The sequence below is a fragment of the Bidens hawaiensis genome, unplaced genomic scaffold (genome assembly GCF_021521415.1).
Source record: "Bidens hawaiensis isolate Kalapana, Puna unplaced genomic scaffold, B.hawaiensis_p1.1 tig00030605_1, whole genome shotgun sequence".
Lineage (NCBI taxonomy): Eukaryota > Viridiplantae > Streptophyta > Magnoliopsida > Asterales > Asteraceae > Bidens > Bidens hawaiensis.
Genome location: NW_027505188.1, coordinates 74,358 through 97,883, shown reverse-complemented (window position 1 = coordinate 97,883; position 23,526 = coordinate 74,358). Strand labels below are relative to the sequence as shown.

General features: G+C 34.4%; 2 protein-coding genes across 2 annotated transcripts; both read left to right on the top strand.

Moving 5' to 3' along the window:
* Nucleotides 1-5,013: 5,013 nt before the first annotated feature.
* LOC143611339 (uncharacterized) lies at nucleotides 5,014-5,653 on the top strand. The gene is made up of 2 exons (XM_077085553.1): nucleotides 5,014-5,112; nucleotides 5,219-5,653. The coding sequence occupies exons 1-2, from the start codon at nucleotides 5,014-5,016 to the stop codon at nucleotides 5,651-5,653; spliced, it is 534 nt and encodes a 177-aa protein (XP_076941668.1).
* A 2-nt stretch (nucleotides 5,654-5,655) lies between these two features.
* LOC143611338 (uncharacterized) lies at nucleotides 5,656-6,132 on the top strand. Its single transcript, XM_077085552.1, has one exon. The coding sequence runs from the start codon at nucleotides 5,656-5,658 to the stop codon at nucleotides 6,130-6,132; it is 477 nt and encodes a 158-aa protein (XP_076941667.1).
* The last annotated feature ends 17,394 nt before the right edge of the window (nucleotides 6,133-23,526 follow it).

Genomic DNA, 23,526 nt, shown 5'->3' with positions numbered 1-23,526 from the left:
ATATGTCTGAATGTAGCACAAAGTCAACGCTTTCCATTGTCTACAAGTTTCAATAATACAAACTACATGAATTATCAAGCTACATCAATAGTCACTCTACCATATCATTTAAATGGTAACCACGTGGCAAGTATGTAAATTTTATTAAATTATAACTATTTATTATAAATCAATTTTTAAATGAAAATTATCATTTATATTTTTTAATTCAGGTGGTTCTAATATACCAGTTAGTAGTTATAAATATAATATTCATGGTTAATCTCACATTCTAAATTCATTTCCGCATACAAGCTATTCATCCTTTAATCCTTGTGTCCCCGGTATGTTCATAAAATGTTGTTCACTATATATTTTCATTATCAATTTTCTTTGTCATGTTTATGTGTAATATGTAAATTGATGAAGTTAATCGGATCTTCGACACTTTGCAAAATATTCCCTCTTCAAATGAAGTAATGCGTTTACAATCTAATAAGGAGAACGTGTATCCATCAACAACGTCGACTGTCTACTCTTCTAATGTAATAAACAACGGTTAGTATTTACAAAGATTTTTCTTTATAAAGAAACTATTTATATATTTTAGAAATCGTTTTTAAAAGATTAACTTAGCCTAAAATAATGATATTATTATTTTTGTAATTTGAAGACCCTCTAACATGTCCACCATGTGTAAACTCTTCTTCTTCCAAAAGGAAAAAAAGACGATCAATTTTAAATATGAAACGAACTGCTTCAATTAAGAGGAAGAAAACTGGTTTACAAAATACCTCTTCAGGTATACGACCTTTCCTTATATAACTATTATTTATATTTTGGTTTAATTTTTTTTAAATAAATTAGACACTTACATCTAAATGGAAAAATATTAGTTACTAAAAAATTTCTTTCAATTAAATTCGTAGACATATATTTAAAAAGGAAGATATTATTTACACTTTAAAGTATGCTCATTATTTTTAATCAATAAAAAATATTAAGTATTGTATAATGAAACCTAGCATAATTTTTTAAAATATAATGTTACAATTTAACACAAAATATAATTTGTTATGATATAATTATTAAATTTAATTATTATTTAGAATGTGTAATGTAAAATATCATATGTAGTTGTCGAAAAATTTTTTACAACCTTGATAATAACTTTTTTATTTAACTTTTAACAGGTAATGTTAAAGAAGAAGCAAACATGTCTTGTTTTGTTGATGACATTCCGGAGTCATCTACAATCTTTTGTAGAAGGTCAAGAAAAAAAAAACCCTATTGTACCTCTATCCATGTCTGATTTAAATGAACATGCTACAATTGTTGGTGATGAAAATGTTGTAGATGTTTATAAAGGAATATCATCAGTTATAATATATATTTCATATTTTACTTTCAAACAATTAATATATATTTATGTATACAAAGTAACTCCAAATTTTTCTATATTAATTTTTGTAGAATATTTTGATCATGGAAATTAATCTGTTATGTGTCCAAGTTGCAATGCATTGTTGTGGAAAGCTGAAGTTAACAGACGAAGTAGTAGTAATGAAGAAGGAGCTTTTTCCCTTTGTTGTTATAATGGCAAAGTTCAACTTCCGGATGTTAGACAACCCAATGAGAGTTATCTTGAATTATTTCGTGGTGAAAGCGCCATGAGCAAGTATTTCTTGAAAAACATTAGACATTTCAATTCAATGTTTTCGTTTACATCTATGGGTGGAAAGATTGATCATTCAATAAATAGAGGAAATGCGCCTTATACGTTTCAACTTAGTGGTAAACACTATCATTGTTTGGGAAGTCTTTTATCGTTAGATGGTCGTAAACCATGGTTTTCTCAACTTTACATTTACGACACGGAAAACGAGAGTTCAAACCGTAAAAGTGTTTCTGGGTAAATACTTCACTAATATTCGTCAACTTTTGTTATGATATTATTTTCTAATATGAAATTTATTATATATAGAAAAATTAACTATATTTTTTGTGGGCAGTGACAATAAAGCAATGGTCGATATGCAAGAAAAGAATATCATTAAATATTTGTAGAAGATGTTAATAATCATTTGTTCCAACCTTATCGAATTGTACGAGATTGTTTTGAAGAAAACCCACAAATCGATTTGAAGTTGCGTATTATTGGAACAAGACACCATGATGCAAGACAATATAACTTACCATCCACTTCTGAAGTTGCTTCTTTAATCGTTGGTGATATTGGTGAGGCTGTTGATAACAAAGATATAATTGTTACAAATAAATTTCGTTAAAGCCTATCAGTGAAATTCATCCATCATATACACGTCTACAGTACCCTTTGTTTCATCCTCTTGGTGAGGATGCTTTTCAGGTTAATACACTTCATAAAAATGTTTCGTCTTCATCAACAGGGCCACGTAAAAAGGTTACAATGCGTGCGTTTTTTGCTTATCGTATTCAAGATAGGCCAAATACGTTTTCAACCATGTAAATGGTAGGCGTTTGTTTCAGCAAATTTTAGTTGACAAATATACAATGATTGAGTCTCAAAGATTACATTTATACGCGGTAAACAACATGAACACCAAAGTTTACGAGGTATGCAATCTGTTGGAAATACTGATCTTTCAACGGTTGGTCAACGTGTTATTCTACCATCCTCACTTACTAGCGGAGCAAGATATATGATGCAAAATTATCTAGATGCTATGTGTCTTTGTAGATGGTTTGGTTATCCAGATTTTTTCATAACCATAACATGTAATCTTAATTGGCCAGAAGTTAAAAGATTTCTTAAGGATACAACGTTAAAGTCGGAGGTTAGACCTGATATATTATGTCGGCCTTTTAAGCTCAAGCTTGATGCAATAATTAAGTTGGTGAAGGGTAAGTCTTTGTTTGGAAAAGTTCAAGCAGGTACTCTTATTTAATGTTATGAGTATACAATTATAATAAATGAGCTACTTGCATATAGTAATTATGTTAATAATATGAATAGGATGGTTAATATTTAATTATATTATTTTTTTGCAGTTGTTTACACGATAGAGTTTTAAAAAAGGGGGCTACCGCACGCCTATATTTGCATATTTATGCATCCAGAAAGCAAGCTTCATAATCCACAACATGTAGATAATTTTATTCTTGCTGAGATTCCAAAAAAATACACTAATCTTGACCTATACAAGCTTGTATCTAATCATATGATTCATGGTCCATGTGGTGATGCTAACCCGAAGTGCACCTGCATGGTAAACAGAATATGCTCCAAAAATTTTCCCAAAATATTTAATGATGAGACAACTGTTGATTCTCAAGCTTTTCCAATATACAAAAGAAAAGATAATGGGCAATATGTTGTTAAGTTAGATATAATGATGGATAATAGAAGTGTTGTTCCATACAACAAGACTCTATTAAAAAAATTTCAAGCACATATTAACGTTGAGTGGTGCAATCAAGATGGATCAATAAAATATTTGTTTAAATACATTAATAGGGGTCCAGGCCGAGAAATAATTTCGCTTGTAAAAAATAACATTGGTGATAATCCAGATCCTAATTTAGACTAAATCGAAGCGTTTTATGATTGCAGATATGTTTCTGCATGCGAGGCAACATGGAGGATATTTTCATTTGATGTGCATTATAGGCTTCCGTCTGTTATGAGGCTTGCTTTTCATTTAACCGGTGAACAACAAGTACTATATGGTGCTAATGAAGATATTGAAGATATATTAAACAAAACTATTAATGCTTCTTCAATGTTTACTGGTTGGTTTGAGTGTAATAAGAAGTATGAGTTTGCAAGGAGTCTCACATACTCTGAGTTTCCGACAAAGTTTGTTTGGAAAAAACAAGGTCGTAAATGGGAACCATGCCTAAGGGTTTTGCAATCGGTAGAGTTCATGTTGTTCCACCCACATTCGATGAGGCATACTATCTATTATCTAAGAATATTATTAAATAAGGTTAAAGGTCCTGAATGTTTTGAATACATTCGAACAGTGGACGGAGTTGTGTGTGAAATTTTTCAAGATGCATGTTACAAAAGAGGTCTTTTAGATGATGATAAGGAATATATAGAAGCCATTGAAGAAGCAAGTCATACTTCTACTGGATATCATTTAAGGAATTTATTTGCTACAATGTTGATTATTTATAGTTTATCTAGACCTCATTTTGTTTGGGAAAGAAAATGACAACTTTTAGTTGACGGTATACTATACAAACAACAAAAGGATCAAAATAACCCCGGTACGATTTATATATTTTTAACGTTTTCCATTATGCCAAATATCTAATATCCATAAATATTTATTATAAATTAATTTAAGTAGCTTATTTTTTATTTTCAGGGTTGATTCTTAATGAAAAACAGCTAAAAAACTTAGCACTCCTAGAAATAGAAACTTTTTTAATTTGCAACAACTCCAGTCTTAGGAGATATCAACAAATGCCTTTTCCAGATCAGGAAATTATTTCAAGAGCAACTAATCCGTTGATGGTGGAAGAGCTTTCCAATGATACCGGGACCATGAATAACGAATTTAATAATCTGTTTGATTCGTTAACAGATGAACAACAAGGGGTTTATAATGAAATACTCAACGCTTTGGTTGACAAAAGAGGTGGCGTGTTTTTTGTTTATGGTTACGGTGGTACTGGAAAAACATATTTATGGAAAACCTTATCTACATCAATAAGGTCAAAGGGAGAATTGTGTTGAATGTTGTTTCAAGCGGTATACCTTCTTTGCTTTTGGAGGGTGGAAGAACATCACATTCAATTTTTTTAATACTCATTAATTTTACCGAATATTCTATTTGTCCGGTAATATTACAACCTAATTCTATTACTTTTAATAGGAATCATTTTTTAGTATATATGGTTTTACTTTTATTTAAATATCAATTTACTTTTAAATATCTTACGTTATACATTGTTTTATTTTATCATATAATTAGGTTAAGGGAAATACATACGTCTACGAATTATTGAAAAAGACAAGCTTAAATATTTTGGAATGAAGCACCCATGATTCATAAGCATGCTTTCGAAGCGTTGGACAGGACTTTAAACGATGTTATGAATGGTGATTCTGCGAATACTTCGGAAGCACTTTTTGGAGGTAAGGTTGTTTTTTTTTGGTGATTTTTGGAAAATTTTTCCCGTTGTAACAAACGGTGCTAGAAGTGAACGTGTCAATGCTTGCTTCAATTCTTCTTATATCTGGTCAAAGTGTAAAGTTCTTAAACTAACGAAGAACATGAGGCTTACAGTTGGATGTCGATCTTCAGACGTTGAAAACATCAAAGAGTTTGTTGATTGGCTATTAAACATAGGTGAAGGAAGCGTGGGTGGTCCAAATGACGGAGAGTCGGTTGTTGATATTCCATACGATTTTTTGATATTGAACTCTTTAGATACGATTGGTGATTTAATAAAGTCTGTCTATCCTAATATATTACATAGATTCAACGAACTTACTTACTCTCAAGGTCGTGCACTGCTGGCACATTTGAATGAGGTGGTTCAAGAAATTAATGAACGTATGTTAGCCCTCTTTCCTGGTGAAGAAGTCGAGTATCTAAGTTCGGGCAACTTAGCTGTGTGTGAAAATGTTTCGGATAATTTTGATCCACAATTGTACTCCCCAGATTTGTTAATGGTTTAAAGATGTTAGGAATGCCTAATCAAAGATTGGTCCTTAAAGTTGGTGTCCCTATCATGCTATTAAGGAATATTAATCATAAAAAGGGTTTGTGCAATGGTACGCGCTTCCAAGTCATTAGTCTCGGTAGACGTGTAATTGAAGCTAAAGTTGTCTCTGGTACGAATATCGGATATCACGCTTTAATTAGTCGAATAAGCCTTACACCATCTGAGAAGAAGCTTCCTTCCAAATTAAAAAGAAGACAATTTCCTATTTCCGTTTGTTTTGCCTTGACAATCAACAAAAGTCAAGGTCAATCATTGTCAAGACTTGGATTGTATCTTAAACATCCAGTATTTTCTCACCGTCAACTTTATGTGGCTTTGTCAAGAGTGAAGAGTCGAGACGGTATTAAGTTCGTGATGCTCGACAAAGAATCAAAGCTTACAAATAAAACAACAAATGTTGCTTACAAGGAGATTTTTGGAAACGTAGAGTGATAAATATTAAATTTGTTATGTATTTGTAATTGTTTTATTCTACACTTACATTTTATTTAATTTATTTATTTTGTTCTATACTTTTTATTTAAGTACTTCAAAATTTGCATGTACATTTGTTTGTTAACCTAACTTAATTTTTTTTTATTTTTTATAAATACATACTGATGTTCATATATACAATAAATTTCCGGATATACATCTATATGTTCCAAACAAATTTTATAAGTTACAATTTTTAAATTTACTTTTAAGTTACAGTATTTAAAATATTTATAATAATATCTAATAAAATATCACAAATACAGGTTAAATATTCATTATACTTATTAGATAGATATAATCATTTATTTCCTTGGAAATCTACAACCGTCACGTCATTAATATATTTTTTAATTTTCTATTTAATTCATCTTCTTCTTTTTCTTTTGCAATCCAAAGTTTTGTTTATGTGTTTTGAAAATAAGTAAATTACCAGAATGTCAACCATTGTCGATTGGAAGTTTTGTATCATGTTGGGTAAGTATGAATTCCTCTTTAGCAATTTAGGCAGGATACAAAAGGATAATATTGAATCGGTCATGATGTTGAACAAGCTCTTTAAACAACAAATTAATGCGATTGGTGTTAGAAAACAGTCTCCAAGTCAACAAGAAACCAATCTCCTAAATGTTTTACATAATGTTCTTGATGATCATCATCAGCAAGATGTTTTACCGTATGTAAATGTAATGGAGTGGTTTTATTACCCTAATCAAAACAAGGTTGTTATAAAGTTCAAAACTACTATTGGAATGTGATGATTTGATCTTGCAGAGAGAGCTTGACATGTTGAAGTTATATAATGCAAGAAAAGAAATTGCACATCTTGAGTTAGAATTGGAAGTGAGTTTGAAGGTTAAATGGTTAGCCAAATGTGCTAACTATGAAAGTGTTGTGATGATTTTTTGAAAAATTTGGAGACCGATGATGAAATATAAGGTAATATATAAATGCTTTAGATATTGTTGTTAGATTTAATAAAAGTAGTATATTGTCAAAAACTTTTAGACTTCCTTATAAGTATATTTTGGAACTTTAGATTTGTTGGTTCTATATAACAACTTTAGTAATCTTTAGATGTTCGTAATTATTAAACATGTTGTTAAGTTTATATTTTATTTAATATTCTGTTGTTTTTATAAATTTTCATGTGTTTAGGAAAAGGGAGTTTCTTTTGGTATAATTTTTTAAGATGTTCATGATGGTTTAATATCAAAGAACATGGTTAGTTATTTTGTTAATGTGTTTTGGTGGTTCGGTTTAAATTAAGTTATTGTACTTTTTAAGGTTGAATATAAAATGTAAATCTATAACATTTTGGTACGAAACGTTGAAGAACTATTATGTTTCCTTAACCGAATGTTTAACTTGATTATATTTAGTGACATGTTATTCCATGCGCGTGTTATGCGGATCTATACCCTAGTTACTTACACTAAAGATATTTGAACCTTTAAAATTTATTAACTGCTATGTTAATTTCTTCCACAAACATTATTTAACCACTTTTGAAATCATTTAAAACTTATACCACTTGATCACTTATTAGAATTCATAAAATATTTAGGAATATTTAATTCGTATACAGAATATGATACTCATTACTTGAATCAGGGGCTGGTCTGGCCGGCGTGCTAAAAGGTTTACTATTGGGCTTTAGAGTGTAATTAGCCCGTCTATTTGATCTGTACATGATAAAACAAACACAACCGGACTTCACATATACCATATTAACCCGACTCAAACAAACCCGTTAATCAAATATATAGACACCGATTAAACTTGTTGCTATTAGAGTATTAGGATGAGGTATTGGTCAGACTTTAAATATCTAAACCCACAATACATGGACCGATTGACCCAAACTACATATACTACTTACACTATCCTCTATGCTGAGGGGCATCGATGCTCCTTCACATTTTCACGTCAGCACCACGTAAGCACCGGTGATATCGAAGACCCAACTGATTATGCCCCGCTATGGTTTAATGCCCCTTGGGCGCCCATTATAAATGACATATTTGTAAGTAACTTCAACGCAAATGCATATATCCCTTGACCTCAAGCCACGGGCCAAATCTTGATTGGTTTGTATCCTCATAGGGCTTTATACATAGGCAAATGAACAGAGACCTCAAATTTGAAGAATCCCAATCATCGGCATCGACTCTCATGTCGGGCTCTATCCCAAATAAAAGGTTGACATTATTAAAAGATACAGGCTTGGAAAGTAATATTTTTTTAAGTACCCTTTTCATGTTTCTTTTTAGTATTTTTGTTTTTTTAATTTTAATGTGGTTATTTCTTTTCAATGTGATTTTTGTTTATTTAATGAAATATTATTTGTTTTATTTTTATTAAAATATATTAAAAAGAAAAAAGGAAACAATATTTGAGTAGTAATGAACAATGATTGGAAGGACATTTTACCATAAGACCATCTCTATGTTGGGGGCTTCGAAGTCCCTCCATAGTGTCACGTAAGTATCGGGAGGCATTGAAGCCCCAACCAATTATGTCCCGCTATGGTTTAATGTCCCAAGGGCGCCCATATATATATACTAGACGGGTATCCGCGCGATGCAACAGGTGTTTGACCCTGTTAATCACGTAACAAATATAAATGTTTATAGTTTGGTTAACCTTGAAATCGTTTAAACCAGTCATTGGTTTGACTTCTTATTTATTTTATTTTTTACTTTTGTTTGTTGGTCGGTTTCGAAATTTTCAAAACGTAGTGAACGGTTAGTTCGCGGTTTATACTGGCAACCAGCCATATGAAACTAGACCAGACTGTAAATATTGAATGCATTTTAATCTTTTTTATTATTAATTATTAGATATGTTTTGTTATATATATTTGATATAGTTAAAATATAATTCATCATTATTTTTTTTTTATTACAAATAACTTGGCTATACAGCTTTAAAATAACCTATTTGCAGTATGATTCATATTGTGATCTTTGTTCTTATTATTTCACGTCTTACATCTTCCAATAATATTTAACATTTATGTGGCTAAAATTATCATTTTTTATTTATGATTCTCTCAAGTAACATATTATGTTGGTGTTTAGTTAAAATTGATGGTACATTTAAATTAATAATTATTTTAAACTAAATTTATTGTTAATGTTTAAACTGCGAAACCAAACTGGACCAGGCCGTTAGTAAAGATTCAGTTTCAACTTTCATTGGTTGAGTTTGGTTTCGGATGACAAAAAATCAGTATTACCGGTTGGACCCACAAGTTTAAATTAGAAACCATCAAAACCGACACTGAACACCCCTACGTAACATATTAATTTATTTAAAATGAATACAATTATAAAAATATCATATTCAAATTAAAGAGAATAAAATGCTCGTTTTTATGGTATATTTTTTTTTATAAAAATATTAACTTATGAAAAGGCTACAGTCGTTTAAAAATCATAGGTGAAAGTTAGTTTAAAATTTAAATTAAAAACAAAAACATAATATGGTTAAAGATGAGGGACCAAACTTGTAAGTTGAATAAATTGTGTTTAAAAGACAAATTTACCTTTACTAACACATGTACCTTATGCATTAACATTTGCAAAAACTCTTAAATCAAGTGTCTTAATTTACCATTGTCTCATGTATTATATATAGTATAGATATATATACACACACACATATGTATGTGTGTGAGGGGGAGGGCACCTCCACACCCTTACCGCGCCGGCCGTTCCAACGATGGGCATCAACGGCGCCCCAACACTAAGGGCGCCCATTGGTGGTGTTCCGTGCCACACCCCAAACCACGGCCTAGGAATATGACACATATGTTGGTACCACATTTTTAAATAAGTCAGAGTTACGTGTTTAAAGCGGAAGTTTTATTTTATGTGGATTAAAATATTGTTTACAAGTCAAAAGATGGGATTTAAAAATACCCGTTTAAAGTATTACTTGTTTATACAAAAGGTTACTTGTTTATGTTTAAACCACCATTACATATTTTTATATTAACAAAATGATCTGAGCCATCGGATATCATAGTCATCGAGCATTCCAAGCTCCTACTCTTGATTATCTGCAAAATGTTTCTAAAATACGTCAGCAACACATGCTGATGAATAAGCTGACGCATAAAATATTTTTCTTTACTTGATTATCCCTTGAGACATAACTTATGTCCGGCCCATCGTGACTTAGGAATAATCAAGCTTTTAAAACAAAACACAATTATAAACTTAAGTTACACACAAGACACCCTAGCGAACACCGCAACGTTCGACATTACTTAGGTACCATACTATACACATGGTCAGTCTCACTCGGGCGTAACTTAGGTCTGGCCCATCGTGGCGGAGGTCATGACCAAGTGTGGTGCGGTGTGCCCACCGACTTTTTTCCACATATGTAAGGATCCAAACAAACGTACACGATAGCCTGAGGGCTAGAAATTACGTAATCTCATGTAATTCATTTCATATATTTGATTCGATTAAACAAGTTTATAAAGTTGGGCGTGTTCACCTTTTCTTTGAATTAATCAGCTTCAATACACTGACCGGGTCTTTCCCTTCTTTGCTATCTCGCACCTATAGTACAAGTATAACCTTTTGTTAGTCGGATCTTTAATATGGCTTAAGACCTCTAGCCTCTTTTTATAATCTTTATCTCGATTATATTTTCTTTTATGAACCTTTAGTTCAAAACTTCTTTTCTTTACTTTAAACCTTTAATTTAAAAGAATCTTTTCTTTCTTTTCTTTAAAAAGTTTAAAACCTCTAGCTTAACTTGTTTTACTTTTTCTTAAACTCTACATTTATTCTTCTTTAAGAAACGTATACTTTTCTTTTACTTATTGTTTAAGAATAATATTAAACATAAATAAAATTCATAACAATGAATCATTTTATATATATATCTTTCTTTCTATTATATTTCTTTGTTATATTTTCTTTTATTATTTTGAGGTATCGAGTATATCCTCGACTTAGGGTTTTAAGCATTTTAATAATTTATTATTATTTTATTCGGGCATTATGCCCACCTTGGTTGGCTTATAATACCCTAGACAATCGAGCAACACTTTGACGTCTTTCGCTTTTATTGGGCTTCCTTTGATCAACACTACTTTGCGTTATAAGTCTTCAGATGCCAGAGTCTTATTCTTCTGCCATGTGTCCTGCTCACGCCAGCTGTCTCATCCTACTCACCTGCGTGCATACTAAAAGTCAGCTACGCTGAGTGAGTTCAAGTTAATCATACATCATACAATATGTATACTTACCTTCAATCATGCATCCGAAGATACATAATAATTACTTACTAATTTACTTTCATAATTTTATACATACGTTCATAATCTAATATTTTCATACTATATAAGTACTGTCCATTCTATCTCAAATATTATAAGGGTCTGATCCCTCTTTCCTTTGTCTATCTCATATATTATTAGGGTCTGATCTCTCTTTTCTTTGTTTATCTTAGAGATTATTAGAGTCTGATCCCTTTCTCGTCTATCTCATATATTATTAGGGTCTTATCCTTGTTTGCTTCGCTATCTCATATATTATTAGGCTTTGATCCCTTTGATCTCTATCTCAGATATTTTTAGGGTCTGATCCCTTACTTCTTCATCCTCGCACATACTTTCTTTACATACCCAACGTACATATACTTTCTTTAATCATTCATACATATTCATATGTTGTACATACACATATATCATACACATTCATCTTTCATATACATACCTCCCTTGTCAATACGTGCAATATCCGAAGATCGTTCACGTGCCGATAAGCTTTCATTTACATTCATAACATAATATCTAACACATAAATTATTCGTGGCATACGCTTACCATTTAAGGTAAGTGTATTAACTATCATATCAAGTATGCACACAGCCCCGAAAACATAACAAGGAAATGGGGCTAGAAACTTATCTGAACTTGGTTACGTTCACCGCTTATAGTTATCCCTTTCTTGAGCTGTGCACGACTAACTAAATAATAATTACACGTATCAATTTAACTATCACTTCCCATATCGTGTTTCTAGTTTAATTATTACCCTCAACGAACGGGGGTCCCGGGGCAGCGCCCCTGCAGCGGGGTTCTAGGGGCGGCAGCTCCTAGCGGGGTCTGCCCCTGGCTGGGGTTAAGCTGCCAGGTCAGCTTGGAAAAATTTTATTTTCATTAACTGTCTTAAAACATTTTTCATTAGAATTTTTAATTATTATTTTATTCTCTAACTCATTTGGTATAGCGAATTAAGCCTAATTCGTTATCTAAACGTAGCCTGATTCGTGGTCTGATTCGTTATCAGAACTTAGCGAATTGGTGAGTAACGAATCACTTGATTCGTTATCTGATTCTTCATATACCTGATCTGATTCGTTAGATTAGTTCTTTAGCTAATTCGTTATCTTGACGTGACCTGATTCGTTATCTTAACATAACGAATTGGGTGAGTAACAAATCACTTGATTCGTTATCTGATTATAACGAACTGGGGAACTGATTCGTTATCTTGTCCTGACGAATTGGTTAACTAATTCGTTACGTTATCTTAACGAATTACACAAATCTTATCCAGACTTTGACTAAGAGGTCAAAGTCAAAATCGATATGAACAATACGCCGTCAACGTCTATTAGATCTACAATTAAACCTTCGATTCTTAACGAAACATCATGATTTAGGTATCAATGAACTCGAAATCACCTCGCCTACAAACCGCAACCATCCATTCATCCAAATATCCTTGTTTATAGGGTGCGATTTATGCATCTATATTACGGGTTCTTTTAGGTTAACAATTAACCTATCAAATGTTAATCAATTTCAGTAAGTTTTGTTTCGTTAGATTCGTTTTCACAAGACACAAACATATCTATGATTTCTAAACGATCCCGAACCTATATAAACAATTTCTCGATATAAATTTACCATAAACGAGTCGTTTTACGAACACGGTCTAGTCTTGATGTTGTTTAGGTTTGTCACGATGATCTAGCACCAACGAGCACCTTTGGATCTTGGCTCGGGTTGAAGGATAGTGTTTGTGTGTGTTTTTGATGGTGTAGGCTATGGTGTAGAGATGGATAAAATGGAAAGGTTTAGGGTTTAAGGGGTATTTATACTCCCTTAAGCACATGGACCTAAGGCCCATTCCATCTCCTATTCCATCTTCTAAAGTCCAAGCCTATCATCTTATAGTTTATTTATCTAAACCGACACACGACTGTTTATTGTATAAACGAAATTCCATTTATTTATTATAATCAAATGTTGGATGTTACAGAAACGTCGGAATTTTGGGCATGGTAATCGAGGAAGGTTTGCACGCTTATCGAAGTAGTGAGAGAAGTGTTTTTAGAGAGAAAGTTGATGTGTGAAATGGTGTGAGGAGTGAGAGAGCCAAAAGCCTCAATTTATAGGCTGATCATGGGACCCATCGCGATACGCGATGGTCCCTTGACTAACTTGTCGCGTATCGCGACGTAGGTATGCGCAGTCACCCCTAGGGGTGCCAGGTTGCGCCACGTGGCAGACGCGGTGCCACGTGGTGACATATGGCAACCACCAGATGACACGTGGCGACACGTGTCACGCCTGTCAGACCACGTCATCGTGATACACGATGACGTTGGCCTTTAGGCGATCGCGTATCGCGATAGGCCGCGGAAACAGAAGTTTAATTTTTAACCCTAGAGTTTAGAATTTGTCATTTTTGGTCCTTTAACTTTTGAACTTGATATTTAAACCCGAAACTTTCATGATATTACATCCTCCCCACCTTGGAATGAATCTCGTCCGCGAGATTCGTTCTTACAACAAGTGGAGGTACTTTTTTTTTCATTTTGGATTCAAGTTCCCAAGTGTATTTGGGGCCTTATCGTGAGTCCCACTTTACTATCACAATTTTCAAAGTTCGCCTCTTTAATTTCTTTGTTTTCTGTAATGCCTTGTCACCGGTGCCCTACATTGGACGTTGGATTTAATAGTAAACATAGTTCTAAATATTAGAGTTAATTAAAGCTTTAAACGGAAAATAAAACGTTCATTAAACATTCATAACAATTCATAAAACTTGTCTTAATCAAACATTTTCGTATTTCAAATTAAACATCAATTCATAAAAACAACTTGAGTCTTCAGATGCCAGCCTCTTATTCTTCTGTCATGTGTCCCGCTTAAGCTAGCTGTCTCATTCTACACACCTGTGTGCATACTAAAAGTCATCTATGCTGTGTGATTTCTAGTTAATCATACAACATACTACACATTCATAATTACATACTCTCGTACCTACTTCATACATTCATACTTTCGTTTATAACATACTTACTTACTTGCGTACCTTCTTTCTTTAATATTCATTCATACACTACGTTTTAAAGAGCATAAAGCCTTATAACATTCGCATATATTATTAGGGTATGCAACCCTTTATCCTTCGCATATATTATTAGGGTATGCAACACCGTAACCTTAGAATATATTACTAGGGTATGAAACCCCGTAACCTTCGCATATATTATTAGGGTATGCAATCCCGTAACCTTCACATATATTATTAGGGTATGCAACCCCGTAACCTTCGCATATATTATTAGGGTATGCAACCCCGTAACCTTCGCATATATTATTAGGGTATGCAACCCTGTAACCTTCCACACGTCCTATAACCATCCATAACTTTCCGTAAATACTTTCCTTAACAATACGTGCAATATCCGAATATTGTTCACGCACTATCAAGTATTCATTCATAAAACAAACATACATACTTTCCTTAACAATACGTGCAATATCCGAAGATCGTTCACGTACTATCAAGCATTCATTCATAATATAAACATAACTATCACATTCATCATCAAGACATACACTTACCATTTAAGGTAAGTGTATTAAAATTCATATTGAGTATGCATACAGCCAAGAAAACATAACAAGGAAGTGGGGCTAGAAACTCACCTGGATTATGTTACGTTCTCCTTTCATTGTTATTCCTCTCTTTAACTGGGCTCGCTAACTGTACATTAGTTACATATTTCAAAACTTGTCCTATTCACATATTTAGGTTTAAGCAAAAATTCTAAGTCTTGTCTATTCTAATCGAGTGTCTCCAATTATTTAGAATACACTTGTATTCCAATACACATGGATTTTGAATACATTTTGTATTTGTATACATTGTGTATTCTTCCTGGCAACACTTGTTTTAAATCTCCCTTTCTTATTCGAAAAGAACATAAAATGCGAACACATGGTGTATGCGAATGCATAGTGTATGCTAATATAATCCTTTTGAATACATACATAGTGTATGTGGGTACATAATGTATTCGAATGGGTTTATGATAGAATACTCTTGTGTCCGCATAGGCTAGTTTTAGGGTGTATTTGTTTTCTAAGGATCATGTATATGTATTCGAGTGATACCATGTATTCGAGCATGCTCCTTGTATTCGAATAATCAATGTAATCGACCTCGTGATGTACGCGGGTAAGACATGTATTCGAATGTGTATATACATGTAAGCGAGTCCTTAAGGTATTCGAATACACATGCTGTATGTGAAATATATATATATATATATATATATATATATATATATATATATATATATATATTTATGTATTCGAGTCTAACATGTAATCGATTATATGCATGAATTCGAGTCATGATGTAATCGATTAAATATATGTATTAGAGTCACATTGTAATCGACTATATGTATGTATTCGAGTCATACATGTAATTGAATCAGTGTATTGCAATCGAACCCTTCAATGTATTCAAACCCGTGTGATGTAATCGAACCATCTGATATATTCGAATATGAACATTGTAATCGAGTTTCTCCGTGTATTCGAATGAGATGAAAAGGTTTGGTCCCTTATTCTCATTATTCAAACTTGTCTTAACATCTAAACCCCTATTATGGTCCTATATCGTCCCATAAACATCTCCCTTACCATTTCCGGCTAAGACCTAGCCTACATGTTGACTCAAGAACATGTCAAACTGAGTACCGGGTCGTTTAGCATGACTGACCCATTTCTTATCCTTCTTTTCCTCCACCACCACAACATCTTCCACAGCTAAGTCACATAAACCATCTCAGGGAGTTCCACTACCGAGTCACACGTAGCAGGATTATTTTCCCTGACTAGCGTATGGACGTTCTGTGACAATCCACTTACATAGCACTTGATCCTCTTAGCCTCAGTTTTAACCATATTAGACACCGACCTACACATTCAGTTGAATTCAGTAGTATACTCACGGTGTGTCATCTTTCCCGCCTTCAAGTTCAGAAACTTCATCTCAGCCCTTTCAACCTCAATATCGGCACAAAATTGGTTCATGGCCATATCGTTCAGGTCGTCCCGTTTGAAGGCCTTAATCTCTTCCCGACTCTTTCTCTGCTCAACCGACTCCCACCAGTACATTGCTTCATCACTAAATGATTGGGTAGCATAAACCACGGCTTGGTCCATTGCGGTTATCCATTGGAGGGTAGCGATTGCGTCTCCTAAGCCAGTCAGCTTCGGCGGGTCACAACCTTAGAAGGACTTGTAGTTACACCCGCCTCAGCCTCTCTTTCTGTCATCAACCTTCACAGATCGAACTTCACTTGAATCACCATTCTCTACCTCATCATCTTTCTTACCATTTTCACCTGACCTTTCAGCAGTTCTTGCATGACTTCCAGCCGACTTTTCAGGATTCAAGTTCTTCACTGCAGCTACTACAGCTTGAGCAATGGTAGCTTGAACAGCAGGGTCAAGTTGATTCCCTTCCTTCTGGCTTGGCCCTCGCAGAGTCTCACTTGGTCCTTCAGCAGAGTTAACAAGTGGTTCTACAGAAGGTTCTCGGACAATGCGTGGCCTACCGCGACGTCTCGTATGCCCTCCCTTTCCAGCAACATTCCTAGCTCCAACCATTCGTATTCTATAAGGAAAACACAAACATCATTACTTAAGGAACTCTTTAGTACAAGGATAGTAAGGCTAACAGATAATAATAGTGGCCAGCTATGATTAGCTGATCACGTTACTTTCCGTGTCTTATACACTTCCCTTTATGAGTCCATTTGTGCTAAGTTCTACTTTTAAACAGTTAATCAATCAAACAATCAATTAATCATATCCCTAACATACACATATACTATATTTAGCAATTATGCTAACATCATTACACATTTTTTAACCATGCACTTTAACTTTACTATGCTTGCTTGAGTGACACATATCTATCTTGAACTGGCATCTTCTTTCCTTTCTTACTTTTGTCCCATTCTCTGTTCGAGTCTAAGCATGTAGAATGCTTAATTCTCTCGAACTTTGCTCTGATACCAACTTGTAAGGCCCCGTCACCAGTACCCTACATTGGACGTTGGATTTACTCATAAACATAGTTATAAATATCATAGTTAATTAAAACTTTAAGCGGAAAATAAAACTTTCATTAAACAATTATAACAATTCATAAAACTTGTCTTAATCAAATATTCTCTTCTTTCAGAGTTAAACATAAATTCATAAAAACAACTTGAATCTTCAGATGCCAGCCTTTTATTCTTCTGCCATGTGTCCCGCTTAAGCTAGCTGTCTCATTCTACTCACCTACGTGCATACTAAATGTCAGCTACGCTAAGTGAGTTCTAGTTAATCATACAACATACTACACATTCATAATTACATACTCTCGTACATAATCATACATTCATACTTTCGTTTATAACATACTTATTTACCTTCGTACCTTCTTTCTTTCATATTCATACACTACGTTGTAAAGAGCATTACACCCTATAACCTTCGCATATATTCTTAGGGTATGCAACCCTGTATCCTTCGCATATATTATTAGGGTATTCAACCCCGTAACCTTCGCATATATTACTAGGGTATGCAACCCCGTAACCTTCGCATATATTATTAGGCTATGCAACCCCGTAACCTTCGCATATATTATTAGGGTATACAACCCTGTAACCTTCGCATATATTATTAGAGTATGCAACCCCGTAACCTTCGCATATATTATTAGTATGCAACACTGTAACCTTCCACACGTCCTATTACCATCCATAACTTTCCATACATACTTTCCTTAACAATATGTGCAATATCTGAAGATCGTTCACGCACTATCAAGCATTCATTCATAATATAAACATACATACTTTCCTTAACAATACGTGCAATATCCGAAGATCGTTCACGTACTATCAAGCATTCATTCATAATATAAATATAACTATCACATTCATCATCAAGACATACACTTACCATTTAAGGTAAGTGTATTAACATTCATATTGAGTATGCACACAACCCTGAAAACATAACAAGGAAGTGGGGCTAGAAACTCACCTGGATTCTGTTACGTTCTCCGTTCATTGTTATTCCTCTCTTTAAATGGGCTCGGCTAACTGTACATTAGTTACATATATCAATACTTGTCCTATTCACATATTTAGGTTTAAGAGAATATGCTAAGTCTGGTCTATTCTAATCGAGTGTCCCCAATTATTTAGAATACACTTGTATTCCAATACACATGGTATTTGAATACATTTTTTATTTGCATACATTGTGTATTCTTCCTGGCAACACATGTTTTAAATCTCCCTTTCTTATTTGAATAGAACATAATACTCTAACACATGGTGTCTGCGAATGAATATTGTATGCTAATATAATCCTTTTGAATCCACAGTGTATGTGGGTACATAATGTATTCGAATGGGTTTATGATAGAATACTCTTGTGTCCGCATTGGCTAGTTTTAGGGTGTATTTGTTTTCTAAGGATCATGTATATGTATTCGAGTGATACCATGTATTCGAGCATGCTCCTTGTATTCGAATCATCAATGTAATCGACCTCATGATGTACGCGGGTAGGCTATGTATTCGAATGTGTATATGCATGTAAGCGAGTCCCTAAGGTATTCGAATACACATGTTGTATTCGAAATATATATATGTATTCGAGTCTAACACGTAATCGATTATATGTATGTATACGAGTCATGGTTTAATTGATTAGATATATGTATTAGAGTCACATTGTAATCGACTATATGTATGTGGTCGAGTCATAAATGTAATCGAATCAGTGTATTGTAATCGAACCCTTCAATGTGTTCGAACCTGTGTGATGTAATCGAACCATACGATGTATTCGAATAAGAACATTGTAATCGAGTTTCTCCATGTATTCGAATGAGCTGAAACTGTTTGGTCCCTTATTCTCATTATACAAACATGTCTTAACATCTAAACCCTTATTATGGTCCTATATCGTCCCATAAACGTCTCCCATTCATTTCTGGCTATGACCTAACCCGTTCACCCATAAAGTTTGAATCTTTATGAGGTAAATACATACATGAGTTCATTAAGTCCATTTAACACACCAAGTTTGTAACTTTATGAACTATCAACACCAGATCTACTCTAGCGTTATGTTTTATGGCAATCCGTGCATAAAAACACAACCTTTAAGTATAAAGAACGTACCTTTACTCGTTTTAAAGCTACAGCTTAGATTCACAAGCTCTCACGGGTCATATCTAGCACGTATAACCAAGATCTTCAAGTATGAAAGCTCGGTTTGGTTCTTGGATCCTGTTCCTTGGTCATGGCTAGATGTAGGGTGGTGTATGTGTGTGTTTAGGGTGTGTAGAGAATAAGAAAGATAAGAATTGAGGGTTTTAGGGAGGTTTAAGGGGGTATTTATACCCTCTCAAGCCCATGGACCTAAGGCCCATTCCATCCCTTATTCCATCTTTCCCACTCAAGTCCATACTCTTTATTTTATTTAATCCCTTAATTAAATATTAACTGATGTATATAAAATTATACATCTTGTAAGAATCATATAAACTCTAAAAACTGCAACTTCTATCAAATAACATAGCACAGAAGGCTACTTATCTTAATAAAATGTAATTTCAGGTAAACCCAAGCCTCAAATGAAGAAACAAGCGAAAAGACGAAGAAAAACGGAAGAAAACACAATAAAAACAAGAAACACACCCCCATGCTTCTGGAAACAAGAAAAGGAAAAAATCTACAAGAATTTAAGCACATGTCAACAAAAGCACAGGGCCGTACAACCTAAGTAACCAGTCAGAACCTTTGTTCCGCCTATTCCTTACCAAGGAAGATTGAAGCAGGAGAGATTGGAAGCACAATACGGGATGTTTTTAGAACTCTTCAAAAAACTCCACATCAACATACCTTTTATCGAAGCCAACACTCAAATGCCAAAATATGCCAAGTTTCTCAAAGAAGTGCTGATAAACAAGAGAAGCTGGAGGAGCTATCACATGTCACCCTGAGTGAAGAATGTTCAGTGTTCTCCAAAGCAAGCTGTCACCAAAAATGACCGATCCAGGGAGCTTTACTATCCCTTGTCTCATAGGAAATTTGTCTGTTAGCAATACCCTTGCTGACCTAGGAGCTAGTATTAATTTAATGCCTTATGCGGTTTTTTCGAAACTAGGGATAGGAGAACCAAAGCCCACCCGCATGAGCATTCAGTTAGCTGACCGATCTGTTAAATGTGCTTGGGGCATTGTTGAAAACATGCTTGTCAAAATTGACAAATTTGTTTTCCCAGTAGATTTTGTAATTCTAGATATGGAAGAAGACAAACGTGTACCTCTGATTTTAGGAAGACCCTTTCTAGCCACTCCAAAGGCTATCATTGATGTTTGCACCGGAAAACTCACTCTCAGGGTCAATGATGAGGCTATCACTTTTGACATAGGATAATCTATGCAACATCCGCAAGATCACGATGACACATTGTACTGTGTCAACATCATCGATTCTATTGTGAGTTGCTATGTGCGGAAATCCTCCATCAACACACGATTAGGAACACAAATCTTAACTGATATAGACACTAAACTCACTTTAGAAAACAAAACTTTCAATGCTAATGACAACAATCAAGAAACATCAGAAGTAGTATATGAGATCACCTAATGCAATGAAAAATCAAAACCATCAATCGAAGAACCACCCGCCTTAGAGTTAAAAGAACTCCCAAACCATCTGGAATATGCCTTTCTCGAAAAAGACTCTCAACTACCAGTAATTATTTCATCTCACCTTTCTAAAGAAGAGAAAGACGAACTTCTTAAGGTTATTAAAAACCATAAGAAAGCTAGCGCATGGAAGATCAGGGATATCAAGGGCATCAGTCCCTCTTTTTGTACTAACTAAATTCTCATGGAAGAAGAATACAAACCCGTGGTCCAACATCAAAGACGTCTCAATCCCAACGTGCAAGATGCGGTGAAGAAGGAAGTAATCAAACTCCTTGATGCCTGATTAATCTACCCAATATCATATTCACCTTGGGTTAGTCCAGTTCAAGTAGTACCCAAGAAGGGAGGAATGACAGTTGTAATGAACGAGAAGGATGAGCTAATATCGATGAGAACCATCACAGTCTGGCGAGTTTGCATTGACTACCGTAAGCTTAGTTACGCAACAAGAAAATATCATTTTCACTTTCTTTTACCGATGAAATGCTTGAACGTCAATCTGGAAAATTTTCTGCTGTTTTCTTGATGGATTCTCCGGATACTTTCAAATTCCCATAGCTCCTGAAGATCAGGAGAAAACCACTTTTACATGCCCATATGGAACCTTCGCCTACTGAAGAATGCCATTTGGATTATGTAATGCTCCAGCCACGTTCCAACGTTGCATGGTGGCCATCTTTCATGAAATGATCGAACACTCTAGGGAAGTTTTCATGGATGACTTCTCAGTCTTTGGAGACTCCTTCGATCATTGTATGAAAAACCTAGACAAAATGTTGACTAGGTGTGAAGAAGTGAATTTTGTACTCAACTGGGAAAAATGCCACTTTATGGTCAAAGAGGGCATTGTTCTCGGTCACATGATATCCCAAGAAGGACTAGAAGTTGATAGGGCAAAAATAGAAACCATCTCTAAACTTCCGCCACCAACTTAAGTCAAAGCCATTAGAAGTTTTCTAGGTTACGCGGGATTCTATCGTCGTTTCATAAAAGACTTCTTCAAAACTACTAGACCTATGACCAACTTCTAAAAAAAGACTCACCATTCGTTTTCTCTGAAGAATGTGTTGGATCATTCAATACATTAAAAGACAAGCTTGTCAACGCACCAATCATGACTACACCCGATTGGACCCTTCCATTCGAAATCATGTGTGATGCAACTGACTTTGTAGTTGGAGCCGTACTCGGACAACGCAAAGAAAAACATTTTCACCCAATTTACTATGCTAGTAAAACTCTTAATAATACACAAGAAAATTACACCATAACTGAAAAAGAATTACTAGCAGTAGTTTTTGCCTTTGAAAAATTTAGATCTTACCTCGTTCTTTCCAAAACCATAGTTTACGCCGATCATGCAGCCATACGCTACCTCTTCAACAAACAAGATGCTAAACCATGACTCATCCGATGCATTCTCCTACTCCATGAATTCGATATAGAAGTCAAGGATAAGAAAGGAGCAGAAAACGTAGCCGCTGACCATATCTCTCGTTTAGAATACCCAGCTTCAGAAGAAAATCACGAGGATATTATCAATGATAACTTTCAACATAAAGTTCTCATGCATATCCAAGCAGTCATGCAAGAGGAAGATGAAAGTCCTTGGTTTGCCGATTTCGCAAACTATTTAGCTTGTAGAATCTTAAGAAAAGGGTGTACTCGTCAACAGCGGAAGAAGTTCTTCTCCGACCTTAAGTTTTACTTATAGGAAGATCCATACTTGTTTAGAACAGGAGCCGATCAGGTTGTTCGTAGGTGTGTTTCAGGGAAAGAAGCCTTAGATATCCTCAAACATTGTCATGAAGGACCAACTGGCATACACCACAGTATCGCCACTACGGTCAGAAAAGTGTTTGATGCAGGATTCTTCTGGCCCACCATATATAAAGACACACATGCTTTGATCAAAACATGCGATGCTTGTTAAAGAGCCGGGAACATCTCAGCCAAAATGAGATGGCTCAAAAAGTCATGTAAATTAGTGAAGTCTTTGATGTATGGGGAATAGATTTCATGGGCCCATTTCCTAACTCATTCGGAAACAAATACATTCATGTAGCAGTTGACTACGTGTCTAAATGCGTAGAAGCACAAGCTCTTCCCACTAATGATGCTCGAGTAGTTGTACGGTTTCTGAAAAATTTATCTTCACAATTTGGTACCCCAAAAGCTTTAATTAGCGACAGAGGAACTCACTTCTGTAACGCTTTAATGGACAAAGTTTTAGCACGGTATGGAGTTTACCATCGGCTGGCAACACCATATCATC

Excerpts from the sequence above, each read along its gene's own strand:
- LOC143611339 (XM_077085553.1), top strand. The coding sequence starts at position 5,014 with ATGATTCATAAGCATGCTTTCGAAGCGTTGGACAGGACTTTAAACGAT. Across the intron at positions 5,113-5,218 it reads AAGCACTTTTTGGAGGTAAG|TGTAAAGTTCTTAAACTAAC; the intron begins GTTGTTTTTTTT and ends ATCTGGTCAAAG.
- LOC143611338 (XM_077085552.1), top strand. The coding sequence starts at position 5,656 with ATGTTAGGAATGCCTAATCAAAGATTGGTCCTTAAAGTTGGTGTCCCT.